The 25,380-nt window shown below is 39.3% G+C and overlaps 1 protein-coding gene across 13 annotated transcripts in view; it reads left to right on the top strand.

Moving 5' to 3' along the window:
• The window catches only part of LOC124167310 (protein polybromo-1), a 116,357-nt gene that overhangs the window by 14,651 nt on the left and 76,326 nt on the right, over positions 1-25,380 (top strand). For 11 of the 13 annotated variants that reach the window (XM_046545267.1, XM_046545265.1, XM_046545266.1 and 8 more), the window contains exons 9-17: positions 13,173-13,285; positions 13,368-13,466; positions 15,306-15,365; positions 15,954-16,106; positions 17,097-17,264; positions 17,861-18,009; positions 18,093-18,222; positions 18,305-18,472; positions 19,280-19,485. In XM_046545267.1, the coding sequence (XP_046401223.1) occupies positions 13,173-13,285; positions 13,368-13,466; positions 15,306-15,365; positions 15,954-16,106; positions 17,097-17,264; positions 17,861-18,009; positions 18,093-18,222; positions 18,305-18,472; positions 19,280-19,485 (1,246 nt within the window). The remainder of the gene's footprint in view (positions 1-13,172; positions 13,286-13,367; positions 13,467-15,305; positions 15,366-15,953; positions 16,107-17,096; positions 17,265-17,860; positions 18,010-18,092; positions 18,223-18,304; positions 18,473-19,279; positions 19,486-25,380) is intronic. The other 2 variants (XM_046545274.1, XM_046545264.1) reach the window with 1 other exon arrangement.

Here is a 25,380-nt window from a genome sequence, read left to right as displayed (position 1 = left end):
ATTTTATTACCGGTTTCGGCAATTACACCATTTTCAAATACAGTGCAACCTCGATATAACGACACCCCACGGTGCACCAATAAACACTCGCTATAGCGAATTGTCGCTTTACCGCAGGTGGAGCAAATAATAGCCAATATACCTGTTGTGAACAGTTATACAAGAACAGGAGTGGTGCGGCGACAGATAAATTTCTATCCGATAAACGTAAGCATAAATCCAGACGAAAGGTGATGTTTTTTTGCATCACTAAATTTCCTTACTCAAACTACGACTTACTATTCAAACGATTTATAAGCGCTGTACTGAATAAAAATCATGCAAAGCATTGTTTAGTCAATATTATGCCTATGCACAACCGACGATGCCATTTTTCTATGCACTTAATTAGTGCATTTACGTAATCATTCTATTATTTTGGTATTTTCCACTGAAAATTCAAAAATTAACTAATAAAACAGTATCGCGGTTATTTAATGCCTCAAATGTTTCCATTGGTGTATGTTTATTGTTCCTGTACATTAAGCGGCAGTGAAGTGAAATAACATATTGCATTTGTTTCTGCAGTCGAAAACGGTGGAAGGTTGTATAATGTTCCTGCCTTGGAAGACTTTTTCTATCAGATAATGTAATATCTTCATTTTCTACGGTAAAAAGTTTTAAAAATGATGTGATTAAAATTGCCGTTGTTAAAAAAAAGTTCCTTTTTGAGTGTTACGCTCGCGACGTATTTGAGATAATACACAGAGTTTAACACGGCACTGCAAACGAGAGTCAGTTGTTCTGGTAGTTCTTCCAGCGGCCACCTGGGGATGCTTGGCTACCCACGTGATGGAAGAGAACGCCAGTACAACTCCGACCCCTGGCGCGAATAGTTCACCCTTGTGAATCCGCAACGGAGAATAAATACGTCCATCGGGACAATTTACGCTCATTATCATTGCATCGTACATCCTACATCATCGCTAAGGCGCACTACATACCTTTGGAGGCATCATTGCAAGAAATACCTCGTACTGCAAGGATTTTGTCGGGGAGTAGGATGTAAAAAAGTTCCGTTTCGTCTATGTTATATCACGCGGGGAATACTTCTTAAGATACTTATGATCTGAGTCCTTTCTTCCACGACTTCGGGTTTACACCGCAGGCATCACCAGCAATTATGAGGGGAGATAACGCTTTGGTGCTTTGCATTAGTATAATCAACCTTCCGCACTCGTGAAATTCTCGATTCGCAGTCTATCCCTGAAATACTTTGCTTTAGGCTTAGGCGTAGCCCCTTTCTCAGAAGTTCCTGCAGATTGAAGTGGGCAAAACCACCCGAACAAAGCTCCTTATAACTCTACATAGTCTGCATTCCTTGGGCGCTTTTTTTTTTTTTTTTTTTTTTTTTTTTTAAATTGTGAAGAACGAATAGGAAGTTAAATTAATTTCGACAATCTCATATTACCGTATAATCATGTGTAAGAGGCGCACCCCTATTTTGAGGAAGGATGTTATAAAGAAAAAAAATTTTGCCGCATTTTTTTAATCCTATCGTGTGGTGTTGCAGACGTATGCCTGGAATTTCGACAGTTATCGAAATTTCCTCTTTCAGTACTATTTGAAAGAGGAAATTTTGATAACTGCGGCGGTAATAGAGGCATAAGAGGGAGTAGAAAGAGTTACGATCCTCTCTTAGCATACGCCATCGCTCTACGTTGCTTGTCATACTCACGAACAATTTTGTTTAAAAGCTTTCGCAGGAGTATTGCAATAGAATTGCAGCCGTGGAAAATTTGAAGGAAAAACACGACAGGCACATAGCATGAACTTTCCCAAGAGATTGGACAACAATCGGGGCAATCTCAGCGCCGTAGGATAATAACCACGTCGTAGATTTAAGGCCCCTTGCACACACACCGATTTTGGACGGCCGGTAAAATATCGGCCGTCCACATTCCAATAGTGAACAATGGGAGAGCATTGGAGCTTGCACACGTACCGAACACGCGCCGGCATCGGCTAAATGCCAGTTAGCTGCCGGCCATTGTCACTGTGGATCGCCGGCGCCAGCTCAAAATACATAGCAACTTATCGTTTGACCAGTAAAAATCCGGCGTGTGTGCAAGCATCTCTTCGCCGGTAAAATATCGGCCGATATTTTACCTGCCGCCCAAAATCGGTGTGTGTGCAAGGGGCCTAACGGAACTACACTCGGCCCTCCATCAGCCAATTCCTCGGCCGTTTTTTTCCTTTCCGAGACTCCACAGGAAAATAGGAAATTATCAAGTTACAGGGGACCAATGGAAACGTGTTTCATACCTACCCCATCTCACCAACTGACCTTTTTCGGTCTACCAGGTTCAATTCTCCGAGTTTCTGGAGGTCAAATGCTAGGTGAGTCTCCTTCTGAGCTCGAAGATATCTTGATATCTTTCAGCAATTGTATGACACGCACGAGGTTCTAAAAAGAATTAGACCTAACGCGACGTATATCTGACAGCATTTAAGTTTTTTGAGCTCTAATTGATTGACACAAAGATTTATAGCTAAAACAAGGCTACTAATATTCAACATAGTCCTAACAGCACAATTTCGGAAGAAACAAGCGTAGCATGAGCGCATTTAAACAAGACGAGACGGACTGGAAACTTCAGGCAACGCAAACTGCATGTATCACATTGCTGCGCCTTCGCCCCTTCGCTTTGAAGGCAACGATGTCACATGCAAGATCGGACGTGTTCTTCCCTTGCTCCTTCACTCAGAGCCTCGTAGCTTGAAATACGGAGGGGAGGGAGCGGGCTCCTTCCCTTTGACCCCTCCTTCAGCGCTCTTCACTTATTAGCATTTTCGATTTCTTCTATCCACCATTTAGTCCAACAATGAACACACTCGTTCGAATTTTTTAAACCGCAGGTTTTGACACCAATATAATTTTCAGTAGCAAAAATCCTCATATCAGCGCCTGAAGATGATTTTTGAAAAATCAGGTGCTCAGAGTAATGGAAATTGCTCGGCAAGATAGATGTTGACTATTAACCTGGTATGTCCTTCAAAACTACGTGTTTATCTACGTGTGATAAGCGATTACTCTATGCAGTATAAATTGGGCAGGATGCCCACTCGTGGCATTAAATTTAGCGCGCTCCGGAGCAAATCACCTCGCACGATCTTTTCCATGTTCACCTCTGGGGTACCGACGTGACGGCGCGATGCTTAGGAGTAAGAAAAGCAAACACGAGCATCTTAAAAATGCGTCACTAAGGGAGAAACTCCCTGCCTGCCGCTTGATTTTGACCCAGGGTTTCAGATGACTGACTCACGCTGAAAACCAAGGCCACTCAGTTCCCCTTGGACTTGCGACTGGTGAAGGGGAGGGGGGAAGATAAGAAGTTTATGTAAGAGGCGCACCCCCATTTTCGGCTGCAATGACTGGGAAAAAAGGTGCGCCTCTTACACGCGCTTATACGGTACTCCTTTATTTTTATTTTCTCGCTTAGACGTGTTTGGTGTTTTTTTTGGCCATGGTGTCTGCTATCAAATGCTTTCTATTCATGCAACTCATGGACGTGCGGGTATGCTGACGACTACTTTCTGACACCCGAGGAACAAAAGATCTAGCATTAGCGAATGCTAATGCCACAATATTTTCACCAAAATTAACTACTTATTTATCAAATGACAGTTTACCACATAAATTGGAGACTGAGCACTCCATTAACTTCATTTCTAATAGATCGCTAGCAATTACAGAGATTAAGGAGTCTTGATGTAAGTTTTTCCGGCGGTGAAACCCTCGTTATGGCGAGAGCCAACACCTAAAGGGCCTCGTAAAAACGAATATTTTAACATGCTTATTATAGGGCAATTGACGGTGCATCGGCTATATCTCGTAATAGCGGGGGTCTCGCTATAGCCCGTACTCGCATTAACGAGGTTCCACTGTACATGTATTGAAAATGGTGTAATTGCCGAAACCGGTAGTAAAATAGAAACTCTGTGAATTTTGTGGAAGTAACAAAGTGTTTTTCATTATTAATATGGAGACCTTCCACCACGTAAAAGCTTCAAGTTTCGATTTGATACGAACAACGTTATTGTGAATTTCTTGTTATTATGTAGCAAAACTTTGGTCCAGACGAAAAGGCCAATCCAATCTATCATCATCATCACTGGTCAACAATCCTAGGATTGGTTTGACGCAGCTCTCCACTCAGTTCTCCTATCAGCTAATCTTTTCACACCTACGTATTTCTTCTCTTTCACATCTCTCTTTACTTGTTCCATCCAATCTATATTAAGAGAAATATTATTACGAAATTTTCGTTATTACGAAATTACGAACTTCCATCCTGGTGGTCACAAAAAGAACTTTATGACAAAGTTCCTTGAATAAGCAATGTCATTTAGGAGGATGTACACTTTGATAAGCTATAATGATTTCTCAACCTCTGCCCAAAAGCATTGATTTTCATTCTCTCTTCAGTATGCACGCAACATCATATAATAAGCTTTATTCCTGTGGAATCATATTACCCACTCGTCAGCGCTCGTAAATTGGACGTACATTAAATCCTCTTCTTACGAACATTCCATTTGCAAACTTTCAGAGGTACAAACATTCAAAAAATCAAGCGTGCCCAAAATTTCAAATTTGGCACATTTGGAGTTCGCTGCTGCAATACAGTGTGATGTAGAGGAACACTTAAAGCACTTTGGACATAATCTTAACAAAGTATCATTTAATCTATTGTGAAGTCAGGAACTGTCAGCGTTTCACCTGTTTGTCTTTCCTGCAGGTAGCAATTTTCATTTTGCTCAAGCTGCTTCGCACGTGCAGCTAGATTAGCTCACGAGTCACAATCATGAGTTGTCACACAGTTGTAATGCAGTGTTGCATTTTGCAGGATAACCAAAGGTTTCGATCCCTTGCATAGCTTTATTGAGTGATCACCAAGGTCTTGGATCTCATCTTGTTCATATACTGAGGTATTCCTCTATGCGGGAAGATATCAACCCTCGATTGCGTCATGCTGCATTATTCAATTAATAAAAACAAAACTAATGCTCTATTTTTTATACACAGCTGACTCCCGACTATCCAGCTGCGGTAAATCTGTGTTGAGGATTATCCGTGCATGATTTTCACTCTCGTTCAATATTTTCCGTGGTCTTTATAAAAAAATAAAATCAGAACAGAATCACTGAAATTACTGCATTAATGCTAGGATACACCGGGATTATTATTTCCATAAGATTCTCCTTCGTAAATTGGAAATGATTGCGCAGTAGCTGCATTCACGGCAACATCATGTTCCCCTTTTCCAAGCCTCGCAGTGCACAACCACGCTCCATGATCATAGATACACGTCCTGCAGCAGTTGCAAGCCGGCCAGTTTGCGCGAGATGCGGGTACGTGGCGTGGTGCCTGGCATTGTAGTTTCCGACGTCGAGCAGTTGTTTTGAAGCATTCGTGCAAACCACTTTTCTGTATCCGTGATCACCCAGCAGCGGAAGTGCGGTTCGATACCAGACCTTACATGGAGCATTATTAATGCAAGTATAACCATGTTATCTCCGCTAAAAAGATCGCAAACTGGTGAAGAAAGCTCTCATTGAGTCTGGGAAGCACTCTAAAATAACAAAATAACTGCATAAATTATAATATATTGTTTGTTTTACGTAAATTATGAACATTACAAGACATTTAAGTGAAAGTTTTGGGTTATCTGTGTTTTCTGATTATTCGTGCCGTCTCTCCCCATCATTACCCCGGATTATCGGGAGTGTTCTGTATTTGCGCATAATTTAATCGTGCATGTTATATACATGAATCTGAAGCTATTCTGCAATGGGACTCTTAGGTACAGGATATTGAAGAGAAAAGAAGTTTTGGCAATGAATGTTTTTTTGCGATGATTCCTAAAAGAAACATTCATAAAAACTAGAGATGGGTCGAATAGCAGATTTCTTGAACTCGAATATCATATTTGAATATGAAATCATAGCTCAAATACTCGAGTATCACAATTTTCGAATACTATAATTGCACAAAGCATATTAAATGTCATTCATCTATTCCACTAGATGAATATACAAATAAATAGTTATATACCAAATACAGTTTTAAAATCAACTTTTTATTTCAAATTTAATGAAATCATTTGCATCAATAACATCATTTAAAGCCGTAATTAAAAATAACATCATTATAACGAAGAATCATTAATAACGAGAGATGGGTCGTATAAGTGGCGCAACGAGGGGGAGTTTTGGGGGATCAAAACCTCCCAAGAGCTCAGAGAAATTTTTAAGTTTAATCCATTTTACTTAATTGGAATTAATATTACTTATAGAATATTGTAAATACAGTAGACTCTCATTAATACGAACAATGTTATTACGAAGTTCTCTTTATTACGAAGCAAATCGTTGGTCCTGACGAAAAGGCCTATCCAATCTATAGGAAAAGAAGCATTATGACGAAATTTTTGTTTTTACGAAATTGCGAACCTGAGTCGCAGTATCGGCGGTTACAAAATGAACTTTATTATGAAGTCCCACACTTAAGCAATGGCATTTAGGTGGATATTCACTACACTAAGTTTTAATAATTGCTTCACGTTTAAGTTCTCCTCATGTGCTGTGACCAAGAGCGTCAATTATGGTTATTTCTTCACCATATACGCAGCGTCATATGATAAGCTTCATTACAGGGAATCATAGTGACCGACTCATTACTGCTCGTAAATTTGATGCACTATTAGTCCTGTTCCTATGCACATTCGATTTACAAACTTTCAGATACCAGCATGCAAAAATTTCAAATTTGGCGTATTTTGATTTAGCCATTACTACGCAGAGCGGCGTAGAGGAACTTGCACTCTAGGCATAATCTGAACAAGGTATCATTGAATCTGGTGTGAAGTTAGGAACTGTTCAGCGTTTCGCACATTCTTTCTTGCCGCGGAGAGCAATTTTTTTCCGCTCCGGCTGTGTTGCACGCCCAGCTAGATCAATTCCTCTCAATCGTTAATTAGAGCACAATTGCTATGCATTGTGGCATTCTGCAGGATAACCATACTCCTCGATGCCTTGCATACAGTCCGGCCAGCGAGAGTTGCCCGATGGTGGCACAGTAGGAGGAGCGGAGAACCCTGCGCCAGCATGGTTTACAGCCAATCGCTGTCTCCCATACGCACCTCACACCATCGCAAACACCACTCATAGAATGTTGTCAAAGCACCAACATAAGCCTGATCCACCAAAACAAGCCTTTTCTTCGATCACCAAAACAAGTGGTTCTTCCTCTGGGTCCTTCACACTTGTCGTCCCTTCCGGCTCCTTTCTTCACGGAGATCTTTTTCAGACGTTTCCCTTTCTTACCTGGCAACACTGCCCCGACCTAGACCATTCTGCATAAGACAACTGTCATATAGGCTGTGATAGGACATAAACTGTCATAGGACAAATCTCGGCGGTCGGACTGTAGGTTTATCAACTTGAGAACAAGGTCTTGGAACGCATCTAGTTCGTATATCGAACTTACCGTATTCGGAAAGATATCAACCCTCGATTACGTCATGCCGCATTCTTCTGTTGAGAAATTAAAACGAGTTTTCCTGTTTATATATATATATTTCCACGTAATTTAACCGCGTTTATCATGTACGGTTTTTTTTCGACGATTTCTAAAAGAAACATTCCCACGAACTTCGTTATTACGAACCTCCGGTTTTTTGGTCTCCTGTATCAATAAAATATCCCTCAGTAAGCCATAAAACTCAACATTTTGAACCATTTCTCTAAATATTGTTCTCGGGGGAGGGCCCCCGCACCACCCGCTTACCCTGGTGGGTATTCCACACTCTTGGCCACCCAGTGTATTGCGCCTAAAACCTCCCCTAGCCTTGATTCCTAGCTGCCCCTGGGTCGAATAGCAGATTTCTCAAACTCGAATATCGAATTCGAATAGTAAATCATAGCTTGAATAATAGCGGTCCCGACATATAATTTTCATGCATCCATCATTTGACGAAAATGGGACGAAATATATACAATGTGTCATTTATGGCTAATTAAGGGAGGCACATAGTTTGAATCTTCCCCACGAGAGGAAACTACTATTGGGAGAAGCTCAATTCCGTGGGATAGTAACATAAGCACATTTCCCAAGATCGGCTATCCCCCTCCATTCAGCACTCAACTCCCCCCTCTAAGCTTTCCTTTTCTCCAAAATCAAGCAAAAGATTCCAGCTCACGCGTGGATTGTATTACTAAAACCTTAGCTTCAAAAGAAAATAAGTTACACGAGAACAAAAGAAACCTTTTTTTACATGACCTTTTTCAGCTTACTGCTTCAAAGTTCCCTGTTTCTGGAGGTCAACTGCTGCATGAGTCACCTATTAGCCCAAAAGGTGTCTAACAATGACTTTTGGCAATTGGTATTACATATTCTTATATTAGATTGAAATATTAGTAATGTGCACGTAATTCAAAGAATAATGAGACCAAGCATGGCATATTTCTAAGGTTATTTAAGCATTTTAAGCAAGGAAATAGTTGGAAAAATGCATTGGAGATTTCTGCTTCACCCATAGTACACCCATGCCTGGCCTAGCGCAATGTTGATATAGCGCAAATTCGTTCCTATGGGAAACATCCCAATGCTGTGTAGCCTAATCAAATACCTTAAACGCTCTCTTGATGAAATGGGAACTTGCGCTAAGTAAACACGAAATTGCTATCATTTTACGTATATTAATAGTATTGCTTGCCTCAAATCTTCTTCTTTGCTTGTATATTGATCGAAATCCATTGCTGTGCAATGGCCAAAAGCATTACTCATCATGCGGTCCAGATAGCCAGCCTACCGAAGTAATTTATCTCTCCTCCTTAGAGAATGACATTAGTGAATTTAGATCATTAATTAAGCGTGGAGCTAGTGGAAGTGAGATTTTTGAAAGCAATATGGTTCGAGACATATATTTGCCATCATAGGTTATTGGGCGAGTAGACTTCAACGTGGAGGCTTGCTCAAGCCTTCATGGTCATCTGTATTCACGGGGGAGAATACCGATGGAGCGGTGCCCGAGTTCCGTATGAATAGTATCAACACCTAGAAGAGTCCGCTAGAGAGTCTCAAACACAATGGCTTCATTCCCTCCCATCAGTCGTAGGCCCTCAGGTGATTTCGATAGAGCCATACGGAGTACAAACCAGGGCAACAATGACCATAAAATAGGAGTGGGGGTAGAAAAATCAAGAAAAAGCATATACCTAGAAATGAAATTTAAAGAAAATCAATTGAGGTGAGAAGGGAGAGCGTCAAAGCGATACTGCGCATTTATATGTTTTAACTAGAGACGGGTCGAATTGCAGATTTCTCGAACTCAAATGTTAAATCATAGCTCGAATATCTCAAATTTGGGATACCCCCAATACTAGAATTGCACAAAGTATACTAAACGATCATTTTCGGATATTCCCCCCAATCATTTTCGGTTCCCCACGTCGAACTACAGTAGAACCTCACTTATGAAACTTTCAGCGGAAAACCAAAAAAAGTTTCATAAGTGAGGAAGTTTCATATGTGAGGTTTTTTGGTATTCAGCATGAAATCCTTTCCTACAGGGGCCGGTTTGTTTCCAGGATGCAATTACTCATTTAGAGGCAAGAAATTGAAGCCTAATAATCTTATTTACCCACAAGCAACATCACAAATGATGTGTTACTTAAAGAGAAACATAATTTAGCATTCTTGAACAGCATTACCCACAGTTGAACAACTAGCATTTCCGGTACTAAGCTGCAAGGCTATCATACTGGAGCAATTTCGAAATGATGACTCTAAATGTTCACAGAGAAGCCAATTTTTGAAAAAAGTTGACTCATTAAAATCAGTTTCAGGAAATTAATTTTACCACCTATAGGCAAACCCAAGATTGTAGATTAAAGAAATGAAATACCTAAGGAAAGTAATCCAAATTAACCCCATAACTAGGGAGCAAAATTTCACTAATGCATCACGAAGGCTTCACACCCTATGGACCTGGGTTCATGTCATGGCCGAGGCAGAAAGTTTACAGAGATGGCTGTATCCCTGCTTGAAAGTAGTGTGGACGGAACTTCCAGTGCAACACCCTGTCCGGCAGATGGAACGTTAAGCCCTGGTTAAGCCTATTGTTACAACCTGGCTAATTCCAACTCAGGGTTTCTATACTCCCTCCCTTACCTCATGGCAAAAATGACCCCAGCTGTCGGATTCCTCCCTCTAAATACCATGCCATAGATAATATGGAGCACCCGGCAGTGGCGTAATTACTGTGGGTCGATGAGGGGATATATCCCCCTCCAAAGCCGCAGAGAATTGAAAAAAAAATTTAAAACAAAAGTCTAGCTTTGATAAACAGCAACTGCATCTACTCAAAGTTAAATTTTAGGTGCCAAAATGATGTAAAACATATTTACAGGCATGCTCTTTTTTTAAATTTTCCGGGAATCCCCGATGCCTCGGGAGGGGGGAGGGGGGGAGCGCCCCTCAGGTACTACCATCACCCCCAAAGCTTATTCCTAGTTGCGCCACTGGTATCCGGGATATTCCGTGACTAATTGTAAGACTTTTCCGGTGCTTAGATCACTTCTTTTAAGTGAGCATTTGAAATAACCGCGCAACTGCCGTCAGTGATGATTGAACAAAAATATATTAAGAGCCCGAAAAAATCTCCCCTCTCAATAATTTTTACGCACTAAAAAAGAATTTTCCCGTGAAATTTTAGCAATAGTAGATTGAATCTACCGGGTATAGCTTCTATGTCGGCATTCTTCCGCGAATTCAGCGCCGGGAACTTCGACTCACAAGCCGTGTGACTCATCTTCACGTAATATTTTGCTTCCCCATATCTGATCACAACACCGGACACTTTATGTACTTCGATATAATGGTTATAAGTCATTCCAGAGTCGAAAGGAACTGCCTTATCTTTCACGTTTTGAATTTGACTTTAATGATTACGTTACGACTGACGACGCGAGTTATTCTCCGAGGACATTCGTACTAACTCTCGTTCAGTTAAAAAATAAACGCTTGTCACCGGGCAGACTCAAGCTAATAGCTACTCAAGGTCCAACTTTGTTTCATTTAAACCCACTGAGATACAAGTTGGGTCAGTTTTGATCGGCGCGCCGCGTAAGCAACTTTCCCCCGGCTCAATTTGTCCCGCGGATGCGGGATTAGCCCGCGGAATGAGACCATGCATGCTGTTTTTACCATCGTGTTGAATCACCATCGACTTACGTCTATACTGCAAATACGATAATCTCTTTTGGATGACCTTGGAAGCCAAATTTTTGGTACGGGAGGATTTTTAACGGCTCATTTAGGTGTTATTTCGCTGGGGCGACGGAAAACATAACCTTGGAAAATTCTAGACAATCTTCCGTTAGAGATAGATATTCCGAATTAACGATCATCTACTGCAGTTAAAATTAATATCTAATAAACAGCATCGCTCATTATTAAAACTTAGTATTCTTCAATGACATATTTATGTGATGAGCACATACTACCCCTGCTCCTGTGACTAAAATCGGCGCGCGTACCGCAATCTTCTCGTAGAGCAGTTGTCTGAAAAGTCGTATAAGTGAGGTATTTTATCTCATTGGACTGGAAAAATAAGTTTCGTAACCGAGTTCGTCGTATAAGTGAAAAGTTTCATAACTGAGGTTGGAAATACATGGGTTCATATGGGGTTATTCACCGGACCAAAAAAAATCGGCGTATAAGTGAGGTCATCGCATAACTGAGGGTCGTATAACCGAGGTTCTACTGTATATCTATTCACCACTCTTTTCCGCGAATTTGATGTAGTTCGTCAACTTGCCTAAAATGGTACTGCTTGCTCTAAACGACTAGAGTCCCCTGCTTTGTTTCCAATTCATCTACCAACGACGTGCGTGCGACATTGTATGGCGCAAAATTCAAATTATTCGAGCTCGTACTTTTCGCATAATTATTCGAGAGCTCGAATATTGAATACTTTCTAGCATTCGAGTATTGGCCGATACTATTCGCACATCTCTAATGAAAACTTTTTTGTAAGAAGGTGAATATCGTAATTGAGAATGTGGAGTGTAGATGCGTTTGGTTGTGTGTTTTGTTCTTTCCCTGACTGAGTGGCAAGGAGCAGTGCAAACTGCTTGACTTTATGTCTACTACTTAATGTCGCATTTCATGATAGATCTCACCACACTTATCCAGGAAATGTCCGAATGTTTTGCCATTCACGTGAAGTTTGGGAAATTTCAAAAATTTGGGCTGGTAAACTGGAGAACTCAAAGATTTTGTAAATGGAAAGTGGGTATGAACCCTGGTTAAATCCATATAACCCAGCTTATGCAGAACAATATCTGCATCCAGCCTAATCCAGGCTTCAAGCATGTACTACACATCGTTTATGTCCTGCATTTTCATTGGCCATTTTTATTGTTCAATTTCATATGTACAAACTGCAAGTACATATATGTATGCATATATGCAAGCACATGTATAAACTTGCATTTTGTATGCATGTAAGATGATACTACCTATTGCTTTTATGGCCTTCCATGTCCTGTTCCTGATTTGAATTTCTAAAGGGAAAAATATTACATAAATATTTGCACTAAGTCTTGAAGATCTCTCTCTGATGCTGGGTGATTTAAATAACTTCAATTAAAGTCATGCTGAGGGAATGAAACTGAAGGCATACACATCATATGTCGTACATGCTTGTGGCATTAAGGTCATGTCTGCCACTGATGTCATGAATTTGTTTCCTACTTGTCTGAAAATGTTTTCAAAATTAAAAAATATTGTGAATTTGTAAGTTTTGTTGGTAAATAGTACTTGTTGTGTTGTAATCCAATATTCAAGAATATGTCCTAATATGTCATTCCTCACCATTTTATATTAAAAATTTTTTGCATGTCTTCAATTTAGGTCCTTCCCTTATTTTTTTATCATCACATTCTAATTGTGACCTGAACAGCAATTATTAAAATGCATTATTGCAAGTATGTACTTCATAAAACAGTATATTTTATCTTAACTAATGCATCATGCTTTTTGTGACCATAAATTACTATTTGTTGGTTTGTCGATAATGCAGTATAAAATTCTTCCTTATTAATTTGCTTGCCAAATTTTTCAGCTTATCTTCTCAGTGAACCGTTTTGGCGGTTACCATCTAGAAGATTCTACCCAGATTACTACAATGAAATCAAAAACCCCATATCACTTTGCCAAATTAAGAGCAAACTAAGGGTGAGTTGATGTATGTTCATTTATACTGAATATGTGTGTTTTCTATATTTTTCAACTGATTGATTGTCTTTTTGTGTGACAGCGTGGGGATTATGGTACCATTAGTGAAGTAGCAGGAGACATGAATATCATGTTTGAGAATGCTAAGAAGTATAACAGGCCAGACTCGAGGATATATAAGGTAAGGGTATCTCATGTGCATCACATTTATTGTCATAACAGCAGTAGACCGTCAAATAGCATTTAGTCTTGCTTGATGTGCAGTATTGCTTCAAGGAAAAATAAGCTTTTAGCATCAGTATCAGTATATACTACATGTACAGCAAACTCCGGAATATCCAGGCTAATGGTGGGGAGAGGTGAAACGAATAATCGGAAAAAATGAAGAATCCAAACTTCCACTTTAATTTCATGTAAATTTCGTAATTTAAGAAAAGACTTAGCTGTTTCACAAAATAAAATATATTTGCGACCGGTTTCGATACAGCGTATCATCATCTGGCCCTGTATCGGCGCTGTATCGAAACCGGTCGCAAATATATTTTATTTTGTGAAACAGCTAAGTCTTTTCTTAACCTTTGTGCAACATGAAGGAGTTTCACCATGTTCCGCCAACCACCATCGCATTTTTCATAATTTAAGTAAATCAAACAATCTATTACTATTTACGCACATTGTCTGTTATTTCAGATTGATTTCCGGAATCATTAAGAGCTTTCTTTTATCAACCGCAATCTTTTTAGCAGCAATAACGCGATTGTACACATTTTCCTACTTCTCCAAACAATACCACGTTTCTGAAAACCACGCATCGGGTGGCTGCAAGATCACGGATTCAGTAAAGTGGTTTGCCCGAATGCTTCAAAACTGCTGCAGGGCATAGGAAACTACGCTGTTAGGCACAACGCCATGTCTCACACAAGTTGCCCGGGATACAACCAGCCTGGGATGATGCAGGGGCTTGGATCCATGAATCCATGAAAACGATCACACACCGCAATATTTGAAACTCAGTGAAACGGAACTCCCATTTAGGCAAATGGTGTGCGATCATGCCACCGTGCAGCGGTTATAGGAACCCAGGGCTTACGGCAAACTGTCTAAAAAGGGGAGTGCCTGGCTATGACTCATGCTCTCTCTACTCCCTCTTCCTCTGCTGCCTTCACTTCTAATATTCCCTTCCTCTCCTATTTGATCTTGACTAGTCATAGCATAAAAACACCTGAGTGTGACGAAATCTCTGGTTCTGGGTGGTATTCAACCACATGCGAGGCCACAGTTATAATTGTGCATTTAGGACATGAAATATACATTAAAAGATCATAGATAGCATTTTTCTTAACACGTTGCGCACGGATGGCAAGAATTCTCGTCATTTTTTTCCCAAACGTTCCAGACAGATGACGAAGATTCTCGTCATTTAGGCGCATCAACCTAAACAATACAATACGTATATGCTTGTGATACGCTTTAAAATTGTTTAGGTTGATGCGCCTAAATGACGAGAATCTTCGTCATCCGTCTGGAACGTTCGGGAAAAAAATGACGAGAATTCTCGCCATCTGTACGCAACGTGTTGATTTATGGTTGGTTAACGATTGAAAAATTTTCTAAAATTAGTGAAGATTATTTTTCCTGCAGCTAACTGTTATCTGCAATGCTAGAGCAGACGTCCAAGTAACCTTGAAACATTCCTTGTCAGCAAGTAAATAAAATAATTTCATTTTATGAAGCGAATTCTAATGGAAATAATAAGCGTCCAATTTAATTTTTTTATAAAGATAGTGGAAAACGTCAAAAGAGTGTGAACTCATGCACGGATAATCTGAAACACCGATAAACTGCAGCTGGATAATCAGGAATATGCTGTATATTTGTATTAGTTTAACCTCTGTAAATCTAAACTGAATGAGGAAGCAAAATTTGGACTCTTCCATATGGAAAGTGTCACCCTAGAGGGGGTGCCTGCATGTAGTTTGAAATTAAAAACTAAACTAAGATTCAAATTACTCTTCTCTAGGATGCTGTAAAACTCCAGAAAATGATGCAAAACAAGGTACAAGAGCTGTTGGAATACCAGGTAAGTGTCTTGTGAGGAAATTTTATGAATAATCCTTAATAGTTACAGTATTTAAAGTAATTATCTGTAGGTTTGTGTAACAATTAAGGGCTCTCCATTGTGCCTGCTTCCACTGTGTCAAAAGTTGTCCATTAACCATGGAGATTTTTAGCAGGGCTCAGGTGGGGTCAAGGCATCAATGGACCTGCTCATGGTCTACACTGATATAGTGGCAGAAAAGGCTTATGCATTCAGTGTTTGGCATGCTTGTCCAAAAATCATTGCATCCTTGGATTCAATCGAATCTCTAATCCTTGGACACTACAGGATACAACCAAATCTATGAATCATTTCCCTATTCACAAACCGTCGATGAATAGATGAAAAATCAAATTCACTTATTTTGTATCATCTTCTTCGTCAGTCTTTATTCTCCTTTAGCTGTTTGGTAAATTTATTATTTTTCTAAAGTGTGCATTAAGAGAAATGATTATAATATGTGACTGGGAAACTTAATATGTTCTGTGTAGTTTTTCATCATTAACTAGCCGTAAGTTTGTCATGGATTCTCTCCTAGCATTTATTACAATGTGTTTCTCCTCCTCTCAGGAAAGTGAAAGTGAAGAAGAGGATGATAAGGGAAAGAAGAGAAACAGTAAATCTCGCTCCTCGCCTGGCACCTACCAAGGAAAGAAGGCTGCCCAAGATTCCCCATTGAAGAAGAAACTGTTCTCTCTCCATAAGACATTAATCGATTACGTGGTATTAAGTTATCATCTTATTTTTCTTTAAGTTAGTTTTGGACTTCATTTGCATTTGGTGAAATGTTGATGAAAATCAGAAAAATACAACAAAATGGTAGCATTTATTGCATTCTCACATCAGAATAGCCTCTATTTTCCAAATTTTCAATTTCATTGCCCTACTTAAGTGTTTAAAATTTTTAATACATGGTTGTAAATACTTAAAACTTGCTCATTTATAATATTCCAATCTTTATAATTACATATTATTACTGCTTATGGGGGCTACATTTAATATTAAAGTCATTGCTAGGATATATAGGGTAGTAACAACATAGGGTAGTATGATGCCAAGAAAGCCGATTCATTGGTAATGAACTCTATAATCCCAGGATTATTGTTTATTCCAAAAGTTTTTGAAGTAAGGCATTTATGGAAAGTACCAGGTAGGAGAAAACTACAAAAAAAATTTTTGAGCCAACTCTTTTTTCTTACAAACATTTAATTACTAGCTACTTCTCTACTAATGCTTTGCTAATATTCAAGCACTTCATGGCATGTGAACAATAAATCATACTTCTCTCAACCAAAGAGTCAACTGAGCAATGTTATTCATTCAGGAAAATTGTTACATGAGAATTGAAAATAAAGTATGTTCTCAATCGTATTTCAAAATTATCTTCAATTATCTTTTCTAGTATTTCGAGGTTCTATGCTAGTTAAGTTATATTTTGAATGCATGTGCTTTAATCAACACAGGGAAAAGTCAGTGCTTGTCAGTGAATGTTCTTAGGTCTAAGAGAATAAGGAAGGCTATGTAAAGTTGCATGTAAGATTTGATGCACATATGACTGGTGAATAGTTATTTTATCTAAGTGCTCAGAAGAATTCTTTCAGATTATTGATGATTGCATAACTCAAATTGAAAGAATTATTATTGTCACAATAGAATTGTCTTCAATTTAAGTGCTGATGAAAATATGTAATGTCAACTCTTAAATATTTTTAGCGTGAAGACAGCAGGCAGCCAATCCTCATGTTCATGGAAAAGCCCTCCAAAAAACTCTATCCTGATTATTATCAAGTGATTGCTGAGCCTATTGACATGCTCACAATAGAAGCAAGGATTAAGAGTGACCATTATGGCTCAATCGAGGAAATAGTGGAAGACTTTAAGGTGGGTTTTATTGTCTGTTTATCTACGGTGTGTACTTATTATGAACCACAAAACATGATTCACAGTTCTGTGGATGACTCTTGTGGCCTTTCCCAATGTTGAATTTAGTGATCTGTTAAAAAATTACTTTTTTTGTGTATTTTTATTTACTTAAAATCATTTCTGAACAATTTTATTCAATTAGTTAAGGTTGTATAAAATATGGTTTGCCTGTGATTGGGTTTTCAATAATGCAGGTGTAATCTTGACTTCTAAGATCTGTATTTTAAACTATATGAGCCTTATTGCATGGGGGAGCTTGGTACTGTATAAGGTAGAGCTCTCGGCTGCTGATCAAAGGGTCTAGGGTTCAAATCTCGTGCGAAGTCTTCAAAAACCCCCAAACAAAATCCTCAAAGTGAAGGGTGGCCCAGGGGAAAGAACTGGCCCCACTTCCCGAAATTTGTAAAATTCTCTTCTTGTGGATTATTTTGGGGTTGACTCTTTCTCTCAACTATCCATACCATCTGTCAGGTTGAATCACTGAGTGACTGAGTTCCTTATTGCTGATTTATGTGATCTAAATTTTTGCACCCCTCTTTTCTCTATCATTTCAGTTGATGTTTAACAATTGCCGTCAGTATAATGAAGAAGGGTCAATGATATACGAGGATGCCAACAAATTGGAGTCAGTACTCATGGAAAAGGTCCGGGAGTTGGGACCCACACCTGAGGTCAACGCTAAAAGGATCATCAAAGTTTATGGGTACTAGAAGTGTGTTAGTTATAACCAAAACTGGCCATTTTGGCCAACTACCAGCAGACTTTACTTATATCTTTATTTTTCAGGCCTAAAGTCAAGAAGAATGTTAATGTTCTGGCTCAAAAGCTGAGAACATTGTATGATACAATAAGAGACCATAAAGATCCAAAGGGGAGACAACTGTCTCTTATATTCCTTAAATTACCCTCTAAAAATGTAAGTTGTCATATTGGCTGGCTCTATTCAGTGAGGAAATAACATGTAATTTTCATCCATCTGCTTAATGTCTTAATTACAGGAATACCCAGATTATTATGAAGTTATAAAGCGTCCAATAGATTTGGAGAAAATCGCTCAGAAACTGAAGACTAATCAGTACGAAAGTTTGGATGACATGGTGTCGGATTTTGTGCTGATGTTTGATAATGCCTGTAAATATAACGAGCCTGATTCTCAAATTTACAAGGTAAGTACTTGCTGTTATTGTGGAAGCACTAGCTGCTTTTCTGTTTTAATGTATGTATTGCATGCAATCTACATTGTTTTATTAAGTTTAGTATTCTACTTACTTCATATTTTTTCATTACAATAGTTCATTGTTCATAGGACTTGAGTTATACCAAGAACTGATGATCTTTATATCTTGAATCTTCTAGAATTCTTCTATACTTCTATAATCAGATTATGAATGTGGTAGATCTAAAGAATTCCTGAAAGTTCACGTCAATTCCTTCTTGAAATCTTGGATACTATGGAAAAATTCTGTATATTTTTTCAGTTTTTAGTGAAATACTGTATTTTTTTCATTTTTATTTGATTACAGAATTTCACATAGATTTGTCTATTTTATCCTCCTTGTTTAACAGCGATCATCTGTGAAAATCATTAATTTTCAGAAGTATAAATTCTTTTATCATCATTGTTTCCCTTTCCTAACGACAAAATTTGTAACTTTCTCAGTAGAAATGATGATTTTTTGAGGGTATATAGAAAAGTTCTGTATCATTATTGTGCAATTATGCTTGAATATATATGAATCTTATTGCCTCAATACCAGTAGCAACAACATCAGTTATATGTGCGTGTTGTCATCGTACTTAGGGTACAATATCTGGTTCTTTATTTCTTATGAGGCAAGGTCAGAATTTGAATTAATTACTGGACAGAAACCATGGTTGATTGTCTGTTTTCATTACTTGTATGTATTTTTAGAAGACAAATGTACCCGTGCCTGATGCATTTGATCATAGTTTTTTTTGTGATCTTCTTACAGGATGCTCTCATGCTTCAACGTGTTGCCTTACAAACCAAGTTGCAGCTGAGAGAAGATGAAGAAGCTGTAACTGATGTTGGTGCTGCAGTTCAAGAACTGTTGACTTCCCTCTTCACATCTGCATACAATCATCAAGATGAGGAAGGTCGCTGCTTTTCTGATTCAATGGCAGAACTTCCTGAGCATGATGAAACTGATGGCAAAAAGTAAGCTATTGTCAGACCATTATAAAATGGCACTTGGCCGTTGAACATTTAGCAAATCAGTGAAAGCCTTTGATGTGTTACCGTGCAAAGTAAATGTGACAGCTTTTGTTTACATCAGGTGATGGTGTCAACGTTACATAGTTTTCCTTGCTTTCCAGATAAAACAAGGTAAAGTGTTTCATCCAAATATAGCAATTTCCTCTTTCTAATTTTATTGAACAGGAAGATTTCCTTTGATTTCCTCTTTTGTCAGCTTTAAATGGCCGCTAAAGTGTTATTTGATGCATTTACGTGTACGTAATTTAGATAACTAAATTTCAGCTTGCATTACTGATAATATGAACATGTGCCTCAATTGTTTTACTCTGATTGCTTGTGAATTTTTTTACTGTGTAAATGGAGAGATTATTATTCCTGGAGTATGCATTTCACGCTTTTAGGATTTTAAATGACGATATCTATTTTTCGCGATTCAATAAAAAGTGAAAATTTTCAAGCTCTCAAAAATGCGACGGATAAGTATGAATGCTGGGAAAAACCCGTGTGACGTATTTCTAGTTCCCGCCGCCATCTTGTGAGGTGATCTTGGGGCGAGGATATGTGCGCCACTGCGATGCAGGCTGCTAGCAGGTAGCACTTGGCTTAAATAAGGATTATTTATATCCTATTGTAGCGCCGGTTCGGGGGGAGAAGGATATTCGAAATAACGTTCGCTCACATCGAGGTCCCAAACACAACTCTTTATTCTTTTCTGTTTTACAAAGGGCCAAAGCCTCTCTCCCCTTTGTGGGCCTTCACGCCCCTTCTCTTGGGTTTCCCTCCAAGAGTCCATTCACTGAGAAGCCGACCGCGCATCCTCCCACCTATCAAACAGAGGAAACTTTCCAACCATAGTTAGTTTAAATAGGTGATTATTAAGAGATGTTTCCCTTAGCTCTGTGCCTCATGCATGCATTGGTAATCTTAGACTCTAAGACGATGTAAAACTCCTATCTACTCGCATAGAAACTAGGTCCCTGTGACGTCACGTGGAGTGGAATCGCATGGGCGCTAATCTGGCCTTTTTCAAATGAGGTAAAAATAGACCATTTTCATTCGTCTAAACTGGGGTTTCCAAAACCAAATAATTTGCGTAATATGAATACAGTAATGGTGGGTAACGAATCGCAATCAATGCCTTTTGTTTTCTTTGATGAAGGAAATTACCCTATTACCATATAAGCGTGTGTAAGAGGCGCACCCCTATTTTGAGCATCGAAGCTATAAAAAAAAATGTTGCTGCATTTTTCTATCCTATCGTGTGGTGTTGCAGACGTCTGCCTGGAATTTCGATAGTTATCGAAATTTCCTTTTTCAATGCTAATTGAAAGAGGAATTTTTGATAACTGCGGTGGTAATAGTGGCATAAGAGGGAGTAGAAAGAGTTTCGATACTCTCTTCGCATATGCCGTTGCTCTACAATGCTAGTTCTACTTATGAGCAATTTCGTTTAAAAGCTCTCGCAGGAGTATTGCAATAGAATTGCAGCCATGGAAAATTTTAAGGCAAAACAAGACAGGCACTTAGCATGAACCTTCCCAAGAGATTGGACAACAATCGGGGCTATCTCAGTGCTGTAGGATAATAACCACATCATAGATTTAATGGAACCACACTTGGCCCTCCATCGGCCAATGCCTCTGCCATTTTTTTTCCTTTCCAAGACCCCACTGGAAAATAGGAAATTATCAAGTTACAGGGGACCAATGGAAACGTGTTTCATACCTACCCCATCTCACCAACTGACCTTTTTCGGTCTACCAGGTTCAATTCTCCGAGTTTCTAGAGGCCAAATGCTAGGTGAGTCACCTACTGAGCTTGAAAATATCTCGATATCTTTCAACAATTGTATGACACGCACGAGGTTCTAAAAAGAATGAACCTAACGCGACGTATATCTGACAGAATTTAAATTTTTTAAGCTCTAATTGATTGACTCAAAGATTTGTAGTTAAAACAAGGATACTAATATTCAACATAGTCCAAACAGCACAATTTCAGAAGGAACAAGTGTAGCATAAGCTCATTCAAACAAGATGAGACAGACTGGAAACTTCAGGCAACGCAAACTGTGTATATCACATTGCTGCGCCTTCGCCCCTTTGCTTTGAAGGCAACGACGTCACATGCAAGATCGGCTGTGTTCCTCCCTTGCTCCTTCGCTCATAGCCTCGTAGCTTGAAATACAGAGGGGAGGGAGCACGCTCCTTCCCCTTGACCTCTCCTTCAGCGCTCTTCACTTCTAAGCATTTCCGATTTCTTCTATCCACCATGTAGTCCAACAATGAACACACTCGTTCGAATTTTTTAAACCGCAGGTTTTGACACCAGAATATGTAATTTTCAGTAGCAAAAATCCTCATATTAGCGTCTGAAGATGATTTTTGAAAAATTAGGTGCTCAGCGAAATGGAAATGCTCGGCAAGACAGATGTTGACTATTTACCAGGCATGTCCTTCAAAACTACGCGTTTATCTACATTTGATAAGCGATTACTATATGCAGTATAAATGCCGCGGGATGCCCACTAGTGGCAGTAAATTTAGTGTGCCCTCCGGAGCCAAAAACCCCGTGTGATCTTTTCCATGTTCACCTCTGGGGTACCGACGTGACGACACGATGCTTACAAGAAAAGCAAACAGGCGCATTTTAAAAATACGTCACTAAGGGAGAAACTCCCCTGCCTGCCGCTTGTTTTTGACCCAGGGTTTCAGATGACTGACTCACGCTGAAAACCAAGGCCACTCAGTTCCCCTTGGACTTGCGACCGGTGAAGGGGAGGGGGGAAGATAAGAAGTTTGTGTAAGAGGCGCACCCCCATTTTCGGCTGCAATTTCTGGGAAATTCTCTTACACGCCCTAATACGGTATTTATGTTACAAATTGCATGAATCACCTTTACGCTGGTTCTTCTCTTTTTTATAATACTTGATTAAAAAAACATGCAATAACTTCCAATGAAACTTTCAATAGAAGCCCGGTTTTACGAAATTACTCGCAAAACCGAGTGCTCATTTTATCCTAAGGCATTGAATAAACTAACTGAAGTCCCATAGTCGTTCGTTATTAGTTTTTCTTTTGTTTCCGCAGTATTTAACGAATTAAAACAGCATAAGAGTCATTATCAGGCACAATCTAGATCAGTATCAACATATTTAAAGAAAGAAATTTTTCAATTTTATGAAATATTAATTATCCACTTGCAGTGATTTTATTCCAGTTCTTGTATTTTTTGATCGCTGAATAAAGCTGTAAAAACAGAATAACTAGTCTCAATCATATGTTTGGTATAAGGTGGACGTTTGTGAATAATTTTGCGAGTACATCATGCCGACAATATCAGTTTTGTCAAGTTTTCGAATCTTTAACCAGTACGTCAGTTGGAAAATTGGCTGAAAGGTTCTGTGAAATACACCATGATTCGGTGGTGGAAGATATTTCTCCCCATTGGAAATGAAGTCAGCTTTTGTCTGTAACTTCACACCGTTTATGGGCAGTCCTGATGGCCTTTGTAGACAAAACCACTTGAATAGTGCAGATTCCATTTGTGGTCCCATGCCGCAAATGTTTTTAGCTGCTAGGGTGTTCCTAGTTTGTTCACTACTGCATGAATTTTATCTTCTTTAATATTGTGAGCAACTTAAATGACAAGACACCAAGCCGCCTCCCGATATCAGTCTTTAAAGTCCAGCTACTTTCGCACTCGTCTATAATTTGAATTTTGGTATTAAGACCCAAGTGTTTATGTTTCCTGGGCATAATACACTCGCACAAACAACCTGACACTACTCGTCCCTATGACTGCAAACACACACTCCGCCCCTCCAAGCGAGTAAGATCCACCCCTTACCCACACCCCAACTCTCTGTTGTCGTGTGATTGGGCACATCCAGTCCACGGGATGGTAGAAGTTTTTCAATCACTCTCTTCTGCTGAATTCCGAGTCCCCATCAGCCCTCTGCCTTGGATCGTGCTCAAAGGGTGGGGCGCATTAAGTTCACCCCTCTATATAGTCCGGCCGCAGAGAATTGTCTGAGGACAGCCACAAGGGCCTAGGTCAGGGTATGGGGTAAGGTTTCCAGGTAAGAAAGGGAAACGCCCGCATTACTAATGAAAAAAATGCTTCCATGAAGGAAGGAGCAGGAGGGGACAATGACCTTGAAGGATCCAAAGGAACAATCCCTTGTTTTGGTGATTCGGAGGAAGAGCTTGTTTTGGTTTTTTGCGCTTGTTTATTTGCTTCATGTGAATGTGATAACTGTTGCATGACTTGGCGAGGGTGTGAGGTGCATTTTGGGGGCAGTGATTGGCCTCAATCCGTGCTGGTGGAGGGTTCTCCAGCCCTCCTTTTTGCTGTCATTGCACAACTCTCGCTGGCCAGACTGTAGTCAAGAGAAGTTTCCGGAGAGCAATTGCGATAATATAAATATTTTGCTTTATGTACAAAACGTCAGTTCCTCATAAAAAAATAACCGTGGGTGGTTCATATGCCTATAATAAAAGCATCGCATGGGAACGGATTAGGGAGGACGCATGTGATGATTCGCAAAATTCGGAACGGAATATTATTTTTGACATAAGAGTTTTATATTGGAGCTTTTAATCATTGCCAAGAGATTCAAAGGATCTGGTGTAAGAAATAGTATTTTTTAATTTTGCTCGCATAGGACATAGCCACTGAGGGTAACCCACGTCTAGGTTAAGCCATTAGTTTAAACAAATTTCAGGGATTGCACGGAAAAGCGTCACAGCTCTGCTGATATGATGTGAAATTTTGAATTATTAAGAATTTTGGAGAGTACGAAGAAGAGATATTGAAGATTCGCTATGATTGGTCGCGTAGAAGAGGATTTCTAGTATCAGCACACTAATTCTGCTTTTACAAATTTTTTTACAGTTATTTACTCAGAGGTGCAACGTTCTTGTTCGCTAACCTAAGCTAATCCTAATCCTCGTTCACTAATCCTACATGGCAATAGCTGACAATGTATTGATCGAACTACATTCCAATGCATATATGAAATATCAAAATGTGCATCGCCATATAGCATGCAACAGCAGGTAATGTTGCTCTAATTTTCCGTAAGTAGGAGGTCAATGTAAGGGTGCCTATCTAACTGTGACAGCGTTGCGCTATCAACTTCCATACCTCACTCTGGAAACGATGGAGAGGGTTTCACTACGATGTAAGTTCCCTTGCTTAAAGGCCTGGTTACATGGTACATAAACACGTACAAGTTAATGTTCGTTTCAGTGAATGATTTTGGTGGACCGGAACAGAACATGTTCGAATGCATGCACTGTACCAGTTCTAATTTGTTTTCAATCCAGCCAAAGAGGATGGGGGAACTAACTCTCTCTCCCACTGTCATCTTCCTCCCATTCCCCTCCCACTGATAACTGGGCATAACAAAAGGAGAACCTAAAATAAGAGAGTACTCAAGGCTGTAAATCACATAAATGCATAGACGTAACTGGCTTTAGGTGTTCTAGATCTGTCACCTATCTTGTATTTTTAGTTTAATAAACAGATAATACAAAACATAATAGTTGATGCTCGCCCAGTGGTGCATCGCCCTCGAGAAATGTCTGTCGTAAAACCGAGGGTACGCAGTGGAAGGAACTTTTTGACCTCGCTAAATCCGATTTATTTTACAAGTAAAACATAGGCCATTTGGCGGTACAAAGACTATCACTCACAAATACATGATTCTCATAAATTGCCGTACCTGTAAAACCGGGCTTCCACTGTCCTTTAGGTGTTACATAATAGGCATTCATACATATTAAAAAAACTGTGATGAACTTATAATCCTTGACTGATTTTGTCTTACTCAAGACTATTCCTTTCATTGGA

The sequence above is a fragment of the Ischnura elegans genome, chromosome 10 (genome assembly GCF_921293095.1).
Source record: "Ischnura elegans chromosome 10, ioIscEleg1.1, whole genome shotgun sequence".
Lineage (NCBI taxonomy): Eukaryota > Metazoa > Arthropoda > Insecta > Odonata > Coenagrionidae > Ischnura > Ischnura elegans.
Note: the sequence above shows the minus strand (reverse complement) of the source record. Positions and strands in the feature narration are given on the sequence as shown.